The 13,725-nt window shown below is 47.8% G+C and overlaps 1 protein-coding gene across 1 annotated transcript in view; it reads right to left on the bottom strand.

Moving 5' to 3' along the window:
* FAM184B (family with sequence similarity 184 member B) overlaps positions 1 to 13,725 on the bottom strand; it is a 107,879-nt gene that overhangs the window by 39,228 nt on the left and 54,926 nt on the right. Inside the window, exons 2-5 of the mRNA XM_075543595.1 lie at positions 9,990 to 10,748; positions 8,767 to 8,902; positions 5,421 to 5,560; positions 3,696 to 3,902 (exon numbers count right to left, since the gene is read on the bottom strand). Coding sequence (XP_075399710.1) covers positions 3,696 to 3,902; positions 5,421 to 5,560; positions 8,767 to 8,902; positions 9,990 to 10,748 — 1,242 coding nt within the window. The remainder of the gene's footprint in view (positions 1 to 3,695; positions 3,903 to 5,420; positions 5,561 to 8,766; positions 8,903 to 9,989; positions 10,749 to 13,725) is intronic.

The following is a 13,725-nucleotide window of genomic DNA, read 5'->3' as shown; positions in this document are numbered from 1 at the left end:
ACTAGTTGTTCCACAGGAGTAAGATGAAGCTGTTGGTTCCTGCAAAGGTTTCCAGTTTCGGGAATCACAGGGGCAGTTCACTATGAGTCAGGATCACTCAACGGCAGTGAGTTGAGTTTGAATTGTGGTGATGGTAAAGAATCCCAAAGACTGTCAGAAGAATGAGCAGATTAGTTTTTAGAATGCTCCTTCAAACCAAGGATGAGGAAGCTTGGGTTTGTTGACTCTGGAAGCATTATCAGCGAAGACCAATTGCAGTACATCAGTGTTCTGTGCAGGCTTGCAATAAAGCTGATTTGTACTCCATTCTTTCCCTACGTGACTTGATTTTCTCTCAGCAAAGAGGACAGAGGAAGCATTGCAGCCCTTCTCAGCAGAAAGCCACCCCACTATGTGTGTGGCGGTAAGGGGATGTGGGGGAGAGGGGGCTGTATAACATAGTCCACACAGGTTGAATATCTTTTTTTATCATTTTATTGGGGGCTCATACAATTCTTATTACAATCCATACATACATCGATTGTGTCAAGCACATTTGTACATTTGTTGCCATCATCATTCTCAAAACATTTGCTTTCTATGGGAGCCCTTGGTATCAGCTCGTTTTTACCCTGCCTCATTAACCCTTGATAATTTATAAATTATTATTTTGTCATGTCTTACACTGTACGACGTCTCCCTTTTCTGTTGTCCGTCCCCCAGGAAGAGGGTTATATGTAGATCCTTATGATCGGTTCTCCCTTTCTACTCCACCTTCCCTCCACCCTCCAAGTATCACCACTCTCACCACTGGTCCTGAGGGGTTCATCTGTCCTGGATTCTGTGTGTTCCCAGTTCCTATCTGTACCAGTGTATATCCTCTGGTCTAGGTGGATTTGTAAGGTAGAATTTGGATCATGATAGTGGAGGTTAGGGGAAGGAAGCATTTAAGAACTAGAGTTGTATGTTTCGTCGTTGCTACACTGTACCCTGACTGACTCATCTCCTCCCCGTGAACCTTCTGTAAGGGGATGTCCAGTTGCCTATAGATGGGCTTTGGGGAGGTTGAATATCTTTTAAGTCAGCATAGCACTGATTAAGGAGCCCTGCTGGTGTAGTGGATTGCGAGTTGGGCTGCTAATCACAAGGTCAGCAGTTTGAAACCATCAGCCCCTTCGAGGGAGAAAGATGAGGCTCTCTATTCCTGTTTAGATTTATAGTCTTAGAACATAGGGACATATTCTACTCTACCCTACAGGGTCACTGTGAGTCTGAATTGACTCAATGGCAGTGAGTTTGATACCACTGATGAATCATCTGCACTTATGTCTGAGCCAACCATGGCTCAAGGGTATATTTTTTCACCTTTCATGGAGGGGAACTGAGTTCAATTCCGAGTCAATGAACTTTCTTCACAGACACCACCTACTGCTGATGGAAGCTTGTCTAATTGCTTGGGATGCTGGGCAGGTTTCAGTGAAGCCGCCAGGCTAAGACAGACTAGGGGAAAGGTCTGATGATCACTCTCTGACAAGCAGCCCCAGGAAACACTATGGTCACAATGGCACAGTCTGGCCCAGGGGTAGACAGTGTTTGGGGTGCCTACTTGGTGAGGTATGTCCCATTGCCTCATATGCATGTAAAAATTGGACATTAAATAAGGATGTGTTTGAATTGTGGTGCTGGAGAAGAACAGTGAAAGTATCCTAGACTGCCAAAAGGACAAGCAAATCTGTCTCGGAAGAAGTAAGGTCGGGGAGTGCTCCCGAGAGGCAAGGATGGTGAGGCGTCTTCTCACACCCATGGACATGTTGTCAGGAGAAACCAGACCCTGGAGAAGGACCTCATGCTCGGTAAAGTAGAGGGAGTAAAGTAAAAGAGAGGAAGGCCCTTGAGGAGCTGGACTGACACCGTAGCTGCCACGTGGGTTTAAACAGGACCAAGCAGTGTTTTGTTCTGTTGTGCCTACACAGGGTCGCTATGGGTTAGTATGGGCTCGATGGCACCTAACAACAATAACAACAACTGAGACATCTAGTGCCTATTAAGTCCCCCAACTGCTGTGAGATGCTTTGCTTTTTCACAGCTAGTCTATGAGGTGATGTTATCATCATCTCATTTTATAATCGGTAAACCTGAAGGCCATGGGAGGGTCCAGGGTAAATAAGGGGCATGGTCACAAAGTTGGGGGTGGGCAGAGTAGGCCAGCCTGAGGGCTAGACCATGTTACTTCCTTCCCCAGATAACATGGGGGAATCTCCTTACACTAAACACTCCTATGAAGCCAATCTGCCCTACCAGTGACTCCACAGCCTCGAGGTTCATGGTCTTAAGGGCCTCTGTCTCCTTGTCCCCTCCAAAAGACTGACCTCCCTTTGGGCAGTGATTGTGTCTTTCTTCTCTGGGGGACCCAGGACACAGCGGGAGCCTCAGTAAATGTTTGAGGAACGAAAGGAGAAAACAAAACACAAAGGAAGGGGGTGGGAGGGCTGGGGGGAATACGTTGAATTGTGTCCCCCACTGAGTGTGACTTTATTTGGCAACATGTGCTTTGAAGGTACAACCAGTGAAGATGAATGTCAGGAGGGCGGGCCCTAATCCAGGATGACTGATGTCCTTATAAGAAGAGGAGAGGAAACACAGAAGCAGAATGAGAAGGCTGTCTGAAACAGTGGGTGCAGTGGAAGCCCAAGGATTGCCAGGAACCACCAGAAACTGGGAAGATATAAAGTCCAGCTTTTCCCGAGAGCTGTTAGAGAGAGCCCACTGACTGACACCTTGATTGCAGGCTTCCAGACTTCAGAACTGAGAGACAATTAAATGTTTGTACCCTAAACTTAGCAGAGAAATCTGAGGTACCAGGCTACCAAAAAAAAAATAGCACGGGGGGGTCTTATAGGCTTGTATTAAAACAAGCAGCCATCAGCTAAGTCCACACAGAAGAAGCATGCCAACTAGCATGATCAAAGAATTATTAACAATAAAAGCCAAGACCAGAGGGGAAGACCACCAGAGAGCTTACATTCTGATCCCCAGGCTATGGAAATCAGTGAAAGGCCCAAATCCATTCACAAAGTCCTCACAAGGCCTAAGTCTCCATTGAATTCCTTAGGTCCATTGACCATGGATAGGAACAGTCTTGGTCCTAGACACAGTGTATCGTATCGTAATGTGGATTACTATAGATAGAGCTTGGGTAAAGCTGAACATCTTACCATTCGTTTTCCCTGTGAGCCCATTTTTAATTTGTTCTAGGTTTTATTCCACTCTACTCTCTTTTGGGTTGATGTTCTTCTGTGTTTTCTTGTGCTGTAGTTGGTGGGGTTGGGTTGTTTTTGAGCGGCGGTGGTAATGGTTGTGTTTGATATATTTTTTACTTGAATTATTTTCTTTATATGAATCTCAGGATAGGTAAATCGATAGAAACTGAAAAACTAGATAGTTTCTTATGATCAAGAAGACTGAGGGGAAATGGGGAGTGAACAATAATAGATACAAGAATGAAGAAAATGTGCTAACATTGATTGGGGTGATGAACACACAACTCTCTTTAATACACTTAAACATGGAATGGAATGACATGTGAATGAGATGTCAATAAAATAGATAAAATAACCCCAAATATTTCTGTGTTTGTGCTTGTTGGTGTTGGTGGTGTTATTTCGGGGAGACAAAGCAGCGTTATTTCGAGGAGACAAAGCAGAAGGAAAGCTCACCTTCTGCAACTTCTTCCTTTCCGCCTCCACGGAGGAGTGCACCGACTTGATCTCCTCCGAGTGCTTCTTCACTAAGTCTTCCAGCCGTTTCACGAGCTGGTCTCTGAGACGTTTCTTCTCCTCTTCCGTCTGATGCTTGATTTTGCGGAGGTCTTCTTCATAGCTGTGCTTCATGGACTCTTTCTCAACATTCGTGTCCTTCTCAGTCTAATACAAAAAGACCTTGTAAAACTGCTGGGATGTGGCGTGACAAGCGGGAAACCCCCAGTTCTCTTGTAGACAATGTTGACCCAGGTTTCTACACTGATTTTGTAGCAGGCAGCCCTGTTGGCATAGTGGTTACATGTTGGACTGCTAACTGCAAGGTCAGCAATTCTAAACTACCAACTGCTCCTTGGGAGAAAAATGAGGCTTTTGGTTCCTGTAAAGAGTTAGTCTCAGGGAGGAGATGAGCCAGTTACGGTGCACTGTAGCAATGATGAAATATACAACTTTCCTCTAGTTCCTAAAAGCAGCTCCCCACCCCCCGGCCCCAACTATCATGATCCCAATTCTACCTTACCAATCTGGCTAGACCAGAGGATGTACACTGGCACAGATAGGAACTGGAAAAACAGGGAATCCAGGACAGATGATCCCTTCAGGACCAGTGGTGAGTGGCGATACCGGGAGGGTGGAGGAAAAGTGGGGTAGAGAGGGGGAACCAATTATAAGGATCTACATATAACCACTCCCTGGGTGACTGACAACAGAAAAGTAGGTGAATGGAGACGTTGGACAGTGTAAGAAATGACAAAATAATACTTTATAAATTATCAAGGGTTCATGAGGTGGGGGGAGCAGGAAAAATGAGGAATTGATGCCAGAGGCTTAAGTGGAGAGCAAATGTTTTGAGAACGATGAGGATAACGAATGTACAAATGTGCTTTATACAAATTGATATATGTATGGATTGTGATAAGAGTTGGTGCTTTATCCAATTGATGCATGTATGGATTGTGATAAGGGTTGTATGAGCTCCCAATAAAATGATTTAAAAAAAAAAAAGAGTTAGTCTCAGAAAGCCACAGGAGCAGTTGTGCCCTGTCCTCTCAGGTCACCCTGAGCTCAAGCCCTCACCCAGGTGCCTCCCAAGAAAGGCGTGGAGACCTGTGTCTGAAAAAGGTGCCCCTGAAAGCCCTGGGGAGCACTGTTCCACTCTGACACTCACAGGGTCACTATGAGGTGAAGGCGACTGGATGGCAACTGGTTTTATGCATGTTTCCCAGGAGCTGACGATTAGGAACTGAGAGTTTTCTTAGTCCCCTTCTTTGCAAATGCTTAGAGAATGGCAGGAAGTCGGCTGGAACTTCCGTTCTCTTTCATTAAAAAACAAACAAATAAGAAAAAAGAAAAACAAGCTCACTGCCACTGAGCTGATGCCATTGAGTCAGAGTGCCCCTGTAACACAGGGTGGAACTGCCCCTGTTAGTTTCTGAGACTGACTCTTTACAGGAGTAGAAGGACCCGTCTTTCTCCCTCAGGATTAGCTGGTGGTTTTGAAATGCTGACCCAATGCGTAACCGCTACACCACCAGGTATCCCACCCACACACCTCCATGAAACCACAGAACCAGCAACTTCCAGGTAGATACAGCCTGGTTGGGGTCTGGCCTTTAACTCAAGCCCATTCCACAGCAAAGCCTGCTGTGACGTCCCCTTCCCTAAGCCTGGGATGGATCCTACCTGTGTATCTGTGCTTCCCTTCATGCCTGGGCATTCCCTGAGAAGGCTCTGGTCCTGCTGAGGCTGGAGACTGCAGGACTCCCGGTCATTCGCTTCTCCCACGACTTCATTCTCTGAAACCAGCTCAGCCGTCTTATCATCTGCAAATGGAAAGTTCAACATCATTTGGAAGGTCCTCCTTGGCCTTGACCTGGTTTCTGAGGTCTTGTCTCATCAGGTCCCCAGACCTCTAGTCAACTGTCAGGTCCACCCTTCTCCTCCTCCTCTCCTCCCCATCACATAACTGCTTCTCCATAGTCTCTTGGTCCTTAAACGTGGTCAAGGGAAGTGATTCTCTCTGTTCCTCCAGCAGAATCCTGAGCTACATGCCCTGCCTTGATAAACTAAGGACCTGCAAACGTTGTTGATTATTTTTTTCATGTATTAGCAACAACAAAGAGGTTCTCTTTTCTTTTTCACTTACAGAAAGCATAATCAGAAATGTCCCAATGAATGGTTAATGGCGGTGGCGGAACAACATGATGAACACAGTAAAAATCCTTTTCTTAACTATATTATTTTCCAGGATTAAAAAATAATGCTTGAGCCATCATGAAGATGATGCAGAACACAGCAGTGTTTGGATCTTAGAGCCAGCTTGAGGGCATCATACAACCGGTTTAAAAAAATTAATCATATGCCCTGATATATGTAAATTCTAAACAGGAATTGAAAGTATTGTGTAAAAAAAAAAGGTAAAACTGAATTTGCTAATGGTTTTTCTTCCTCTAATCCCTGACAACACCACTCGTCTGTCAGACTGAAGTTGCTAAGGATTTCAGCGTGCTTTGACCCAAATTCAAAGCTCATGGAAGCAGCAGTCCAGACATCAAATGACGCATGTTGTTGGGTCAATCTGCTGCACACAGTTTCTTTAAAGTGTTAAAAAAAAAAGTGACACTGTCACTGTGAGGACTAAGGTTGGCCTGATTCAAACAAACCTTGTTGTTTTCAATCACTTCATGTGCCTGTGGACGGGCAACAACAAATAAGGAAGAATCAAGTACTGATGCCTTTGAATGATGATATCGGTAAAGAATACTGGAAGTACCACGGACTGCCAGAAGAACAAACAAATGTATCTTGGGAAAAGTCCGGCCATATGCTCCTTAAAGTTGAGGAGGGTGAACTGCATCTCATGTGCTCTGGACGTGCTGTGGGAAGAAATCATATCTTGGACAAGGATAGCATGGTGGGTAAAGTGGAGCGGCAGTTAAAAAGAGGAAGGTCCTAGACAAGAGCAACGGACACAGAGGCCGCAACCATGGGCTCAAGCATAGGAACAATTGGGAGGTGCCTCTTTCTGCTGCACAGAGGGTTGCTATGAGTCAGAACCAACTTCATGGCATCTAACAACCACAATCTCTGACCAGGAGCCCCTGTGGCACAGTGGTTAAAGTGCTTGCCTGCTAACTGGAAGGTTGGTGGTTTGAATCCACTAGCTGCTCCTTCAGAGAAAGACATGACAGTCTGATCTCTAAAATGATCACAGGCTCTGACCTATCTGGTGCCATCCCCGACCTCTCCTCCCCTTTGTCTTGGACCCCTCTTCTCTTGAGGTAGGTCTTTTAACTCCTCCTCTGAAACTAGCTCAGCCTTCTTGTTGTCTGTAAAGGGGAGGTATGACTGGCTGGTGGTGTAAGGACCCTCCAGGCTTCCCGGCTCCCGGAAGGCAGTTCCCAGCTGGTGTGCTTTGATCAGATCTCCTGCTGTCAAGCTGGTCAGACTGCAGGTATTCAAACCATTGATTTGTTTTGAATGGGAACATATAATGGTGTCTCAAGCAAACGTCTGGAGCCCGCCGGGTATTACAACTGGCCAGCATGCCCGGCTGCGAACTAACTGGTTGGAGGCCCATATCCAGAAGCATCTCAGAAGAAAGGCTTGATGACCCCCACACAAAGCCATCAGCCACTAGCAGCCCGTGGACCACAGATCTACTCTGACTCACAGGAGTGAGATTGTTGTGAGTGAGAGTCTGGACCATGTATCTTCTGCCCACAGCCCCAAGGCTGGCTCACAATAAGTGTGCACACAATAGGTACTATTTAGTAATGGAAGGCTCTTGGGAGCCAGATATTCCCACGTGAAAAACCATCTGACCTTGACTCTGATACTTCACTTTGGTTGGTCGCATTTCTTCATCTGCAACACGTGCCACTGGCTGCCCTCATTCCACAGAATTGCTGCGGAGATCTAATCATGTGTCTGTGTGAAACCATGTTCAAGTACAGAGTTGTCCAGAAGTGGCAGGAGAGTTCATCCTGAGAACAAGGCACAGTGGGAGCCCCTGGGAGCCAATGTTTGAGAGTAAAGGAGTCTCTGGAAGCGTGCCACCAGTTACAGAATGAATTGTGTCCCCGTGGGAGCCATGGCTTGGGTCAGGAGCACTTTAGTCTTCAAAGTGGTATCTTTGACAATGAATAAGGCCGACCAAAGCAGTGATGCATTTGATGGATAGTGCTGGCAAAAAGTATTCAGGAGCGAACAATTCTCTGTTGTACAGCCGGAACTCTCCTTAAAAGTGAACATGGGGACGCTTTGTCTTACTTTGAACATGCGCTTGGTGGACTGTCCCTGGAGACAGACATCATGCTTGATAAAGGAGCAGGACAGTCAAAAAGAGGAAGGCCCTCAACAAGATGGGTTGACACAATGGCTGTAAGTATGGGATCCAACATGGAGCAGCAGAGGGAACGGTGCAGATGCAGGCCGTGTTTAGCTCTGTTGTAAGGACACTCTTGAGTTGGAGCCCACATGAAGGCCCCAACACAACATACCTTGGGATATAATCCTATTTGAGAATATAATTCCCCTTATTGTGTTAATGAGACTATATCAGTGGGGGGGTGTCATAAGGCAATCAATTCTGAGATACAAAACAGTACAACAAGAAGAGAAACAATCGGGGGGGGGGGAATAGATGTAAGGTGGAGATCTCCCAGGAATACCAAGATCAGCGGAGACAAGGGGTTTCCCTCCGAGTGGATAAAGAGAGCCTTCCCCTAGAGCTGGTACCCTGCATTCAGACCGCTAGCTTCCTAAGCTGTGAGAAAATGCATTTCTGTGCCCCCCCCGCCCCCGACTTATGGTACTTCAGTTCTAGCAGCACCAGGAGACGAATACATCCTTAGTGGCCAGTCGGCAAAGCAACACCTCTAGGTCTCAGCCCATCAGGGTCCCTGCAGGGATTGGGCTGACCCACGGGGTAAGTCTAGGCCATCCGGCCCTCTCCCTTATCCACCTCCAGTCTGCCACCTGGCCATTAACCTCCAATCTTGGAGGAAACCCTTCCAAGGCGTCTCACCGCTTCCCTGCGACCTGTGACATTCTTGCAGCGCCAGTCTGTCCTTGGCCACAGCCAGCTTCTCTCCCAGTTTTTTGGCTGTGCTCTTCAACTCGGAGTTCTCCTGGCGAGCCTCACTGAGCTGCACATCCAGGTCCTAAACAGACGGGAGGGAGGGTTCTCATTTCCCTGGGCAGGGCTTTGTGTGGAGACATCCTGGGACACAAACCATTCACCACATCTCAAGGTAGACAAGTGAACAGGGTAGGCTCTTGGTCCCTGGAATTCAGAGGCCCAGAGCTCATCAAGTCCCTGCCCATCCTCAGAGTGGCCATGCAGCCCTGGGCAATATTTAACCTTACTGTGGTTGGATTACATGAGATAAAGTGTTTAGTTTGGAAAACATGCTCAGTCTTAGGCCACTTAGCAGCTGTTATTTTTAGAGAAGGCGTGCCGTGAGCTAGCGGGGCTCAGATAACCAACTCAGACTATGGCCTGGTTCTCCACAGTATACAAATCCTAAGGGCTACAGGACAGGCAAGATATTATCCTGAGCAGGGACTTCGGGATTAGATTGTCCCTATCCAAATACTGATCTTGCTCCCTTACTAGCTGGGTGCTCAGTAACTCCAAAGGAACTCCCTTCTATTGAGCGACTCTATACGGCAGAGTAGAACTACCCTTGGGTTTCTAAGGAACCCATCAATCTGTATGGGACTAGATACCGCCATCTTTCTCCCTTGGAGGGGCTGACAACCCAGTGTAACCCAGTACACCACCAGGGCATCCCTCAGCTAGGAGGAGGGTAGGACAACTGGTTAGCTGTCATGTACTTAACCACAGACGAAAGGCCCGTGATCTACTTCCCAAAACGCTGCCACTGAAAACAGTAGGGAGGACCAGTTCACTCTGATGCCCTTGGGTCGCCATGAGCTGGAGTGGACTCCATAGCAACTGATGGCTGGTTGCTAGGCCCATCCTTGTGTCTCCCAATGCCAGTCTTGTCTTCTTACCTGTAAACTCCAGGTGTCATGGTTCTTTGAGGTAAGGAATGAGTTTGCCACATAGTTCCTATCCTGAGCCCCAGCGTGACTATGGGATAGATGTTTGCTTCGGTGAATGCACCGAAGGTAGCGGTGCCCACCTCGGGGAGAGCCAAGGGCCGAGCCCAGCGCCCGGGTCACAGCAGCTCTACAATAGGGGCCGTGCTCACGATGGAGGAGAAAGGAAGTAACATGCCTTACCTGGATTCTCTCCTTCAGCTTCTGGGCATACTTTTTGAGGTCACTTATCTTGCGGCCCCTGTGCTCCAGGTCCCCCTCCAGCTTCCTGACCTGGGCCTGCAGAGCTGACTCCTGCACCTGGAAGTTCTTGCGGAGGTCCGTCTCCTTCTCCTGCCACTGCCACAGGGCCTCGCTCACCGACTGCTGCATCGCCTGTCGGATGGCCTCGTTCTCCCGCTCGTAGGTGGCCTGCAGCTCCTCGGCTTTGCAGGCATAGTCCTTGCTCAGCTGCTGGTTCTCCATGCGCAGCCGCTCCACCTCCTGCAACACCTCCTGCATCTCGGGGCCTTGCCCCTGGCCCTGTTCCCCCTGGTTGTCGGGGCTCTCCCGGGGAAGCTGGCCCCACTGGGGTGCTTCCTGGCCGGTCAGGTGGCGGAGCCTCTTCTCGTAGTCGGCTTTGAGCTCCAGCATCTCCTTGCTCAGGGTCAGGACCCGCTCGGCATGCTCAGCTTCCACCCGAAGCTCCCTCTCTTTGGTCTCCAGCCTGCAGGAGGCCGACTCAGCCAGAGCCTCCTTGGTCAGCATCTTCTGCTGTTCCAGGGCACTCTCCAGGCTCTGAATGTGCTGCAGCAGGGCCTCTTCCTCGCCACGGCCCTGGTCCTTCAGGAGGCTGGCCTTGGTCTCTGCCACCGCGTTCTGGAGCTCCTCCTGGTGGGACTCTCGCATTGCCTCCAAGCTGGCCTCGGCTTCATCTTGGCGGGTGTTCAGGGAGTAGATCACCTGCAGGGAAATCAATAGAGTCCAGTCGGTGTGCGGTGTGTGGGTGTTCGTGGGGGGCCTGACTCTCCAGGTTGGTGCCTTATAGGTTGGGAGCTGTTGTTGGTCCCCCCTGAAAGGAGGATTTATGTCAGTGATTTGGTATGAATTGTTCCCAGAAGAAACCCGTAAGGAAGCCAAGAAGTGCAACAGGATGAAGCAGACCCAAGGGGATCTAGAGAGTAGCTTTGGATGAATTCCACTTGTGGTCTCTTGTGTCCACTGAGAATCTGGTGAGGGGTATCTGCGTAGACAAGGGATATAATTGAATATGGTCTAGAGGACATGTTTTCAAAAGAATACCACAAAATTATATCCAGCAACAATAGAAAAGACCGAGTAGGCTCCATCCCAGGAAGCTCTGGTGGCACAGTGGGTTACATGTTGGACTGCTAACAGCAAGATCGGCAGTTCAAAACCACCAACTGCTCTGCAGGAGAAAGAAGCAGCTTTCTACTCCCATAAAGAATGATAGCCTCAGAAACCCACAGGGGGCAGTTCTAACCTCACCCTACAGGGCTGGGAGCAACTCAATGGCAGTGATATTTTGGTTTGGGATCTATCCCAGGAATGCATGCTTGGTTTAACATCCCCAAATCAATGAAGGTAATATACTACATCCATAGAATAAAGGACACGTACCACATAATTATGTAGAAAAGTAATTTGTCCCTCAGCATAATGTCCTCTGGATGTAACCATGTTGTGCTTCAGAGACATACCACTATTCTCTTTGGGTGCAGATTATTCCACTGTGTGTAAATAGCACATTTTGTCTATCCATTCATCTGCCCATGGGCACTTGGCTTGTTTCATCTCTCTGCTACTATGAGTCCCGCTGCAACAAACAGGGACTGCTCTCTTTCCATTTCTCAGGAAGCACCATAGTGGCGATGCCATTTTGAAATCCCACCGACAGTGTCAGTGTTCCAATCTCCCCACAGACTCACCAGCACCCCAACCCCCATTTTTTATCAGGGTCATTTGCAGGGTTGAGAGGGCACTTCATTGTAGCTTTAACTTGCATTTCTCTAATGTGCGCCCTGGGATGCCCTGGTGGCATCAGAGGTCACATGTTGAGCTGCTCACTGCAAGATTAGCAGTTTGAATCCACCAGCCACTCTGTGGGAGAGCGATGAAGGCCCTGCTCCCTTAAAGATTCACAGACTCGGCTCTGCTCTGTCCTATAGGACCACTATGAATTGGAATACACTTGATGGCAGCAGGCAATATGTGCTTTAATTAAAAAAAAATAACAACAAATCTTGAAGGAAAAATCATTTCTATAGAAGAGAAATGACCTCATCTTAATTGTTGTCTGTTTGGTATTCCATTGCCTGGATGTGTTATTGTAATTTATTTCTCTGTATCCTACTGATGGCCAATTGAACTGCTTCTGCAGGAAGATTATCCATCTGTTTATTTCACAGTTAATAAGTAAAATTTATTTTCACTCTTTTTTCCATTCTTGCTAGTAAATTTGAGGTCTGCCTTTTGTTTGTAATGAAATCCCAGAGCCAGGCGTGAGAATACTCGAGTCCTCATGGTTAATATGAGATCCTTAGAAAAAGATGAAAGAGCTAGTTCCTCGCTCCTCTGACCGAGAGATGTCATAAATCGAGTGGAAAGAACATTTGCAAGCATCAAATTTGTCTTCCTGAACAACCTGGAAGGTTGTGTGACTGCTCGCTATTGTGAGTCGACACCTTGGCTTATTTCCCAGCTTCCCTTTGCTTGGTGTTCATCTTCCCGCTGTGAGTGCGTCAGTGTCGATGCTGCTCAGAGGAATTAGGACAGACAGGGCTCTGGTATGTCTGCATTAGCATAGCAAAAGAAAACACTATTTCCAAAGAGGGACATATTTACAGGTATCCTCCTCACCGCTACTGAGTCAGTTCTGACACATAGTGGCCCTACAGTCCAGAGCAGAACAGCACTGTGCACTTCTGATGCTGTACATCTTCCTCCTGAGGAGTGGCTGATGGTTCCTACCTGTTGACTTTGCAGTTAGCAGCCCGATGTCTAATTCACCAGGGTATAGGAGTAAGATTTTCATTTTAATTTGTTTGGTTTTTTGGTAGGAGGCACATTGCATCCATACCAAGCACATAGTCACAGGCCCCAGCCCCCTTTCCTGCTTAGAGTGGTCACGTGACTCTGTTCTGGCCAGTAGGCTATTTTGAGAAGCATCTTGATTTCTTCCAAGATGAGTCTTTTCATGAACCATGAAGTGGATGCCATGAGCTAAAGAAGGCAGAACAATGAGGTAGGAACAGCCGCCTGGGTTCCTTACTGGCTGAGCTTAGGCACTTCTGTGTGATGTCATGTGGCTGGTGCCTAGCATCGTGTGTGGACCCAGGTTAACTTCACCTGCACCGAGGTGGTCTTAGCATGCGCACACCCAGTTTGAATTTTCCCATAGTTGTCTAAATAGTGCGCCTGATTTCTTTCCAACCCCTGTATTGTGGCATGGGCAGCGAATTTTTGTTTAGTGTAGGCATTGGGGAGAGACAAGCCCCCCTACCCCCCACTGCTTTGTCCCTGTCTAGCTACCTTTCAGAGCAAGACAAGGGGGAGGAGCATCCAACTCCACATCTGCCCAAGGATGATTCTCACAAGGCCGAGGTCAGAGGTGCCTCCTCCACCCTCCTTTATCCTATTCGGCCTCAAGCAGTCCCTCCTAGGACAGTCCACTTCTCAGGAGTTCTGTGATCCATTGCAATGGAACTCAGGGCAATTTCACTTCCCCCCCAGTAAGTAACAAGCCTCTATCTTAAGGCACTTCTACTTGTGTTGTCTATCATGCACAGACAAACCCAGTCCTACTCTGACTCTGAGCTTTATCACATTGCTCAAGTAACATCCCTGGTCTGAGTCTCAGTTTTCTTGCCTATAAAATAGAGGGAACTCAAGTAGACCTCATAGGGTCACCATGCATCAG

This window comes from Tenrec ecaudatus, chromosome 3 (genome assembly GCF_050624435.1).
Source record: "Tenrec ecaudatus isolate mTenEca1 chromosome 3, mTenEca1.hap1, whole genome shotgun sequence".
Classification (NCBI taxonomy): domain Eukaryota; kingdom Metazoa; phylum Chordata; class Mammalia; order Afrosoricida; family Tenrecidae; genus Tenrec; species Tenrec ecaudatus.
This window is presented reverse-complemented; position numbering and strand designations above follow the sequence as displayed.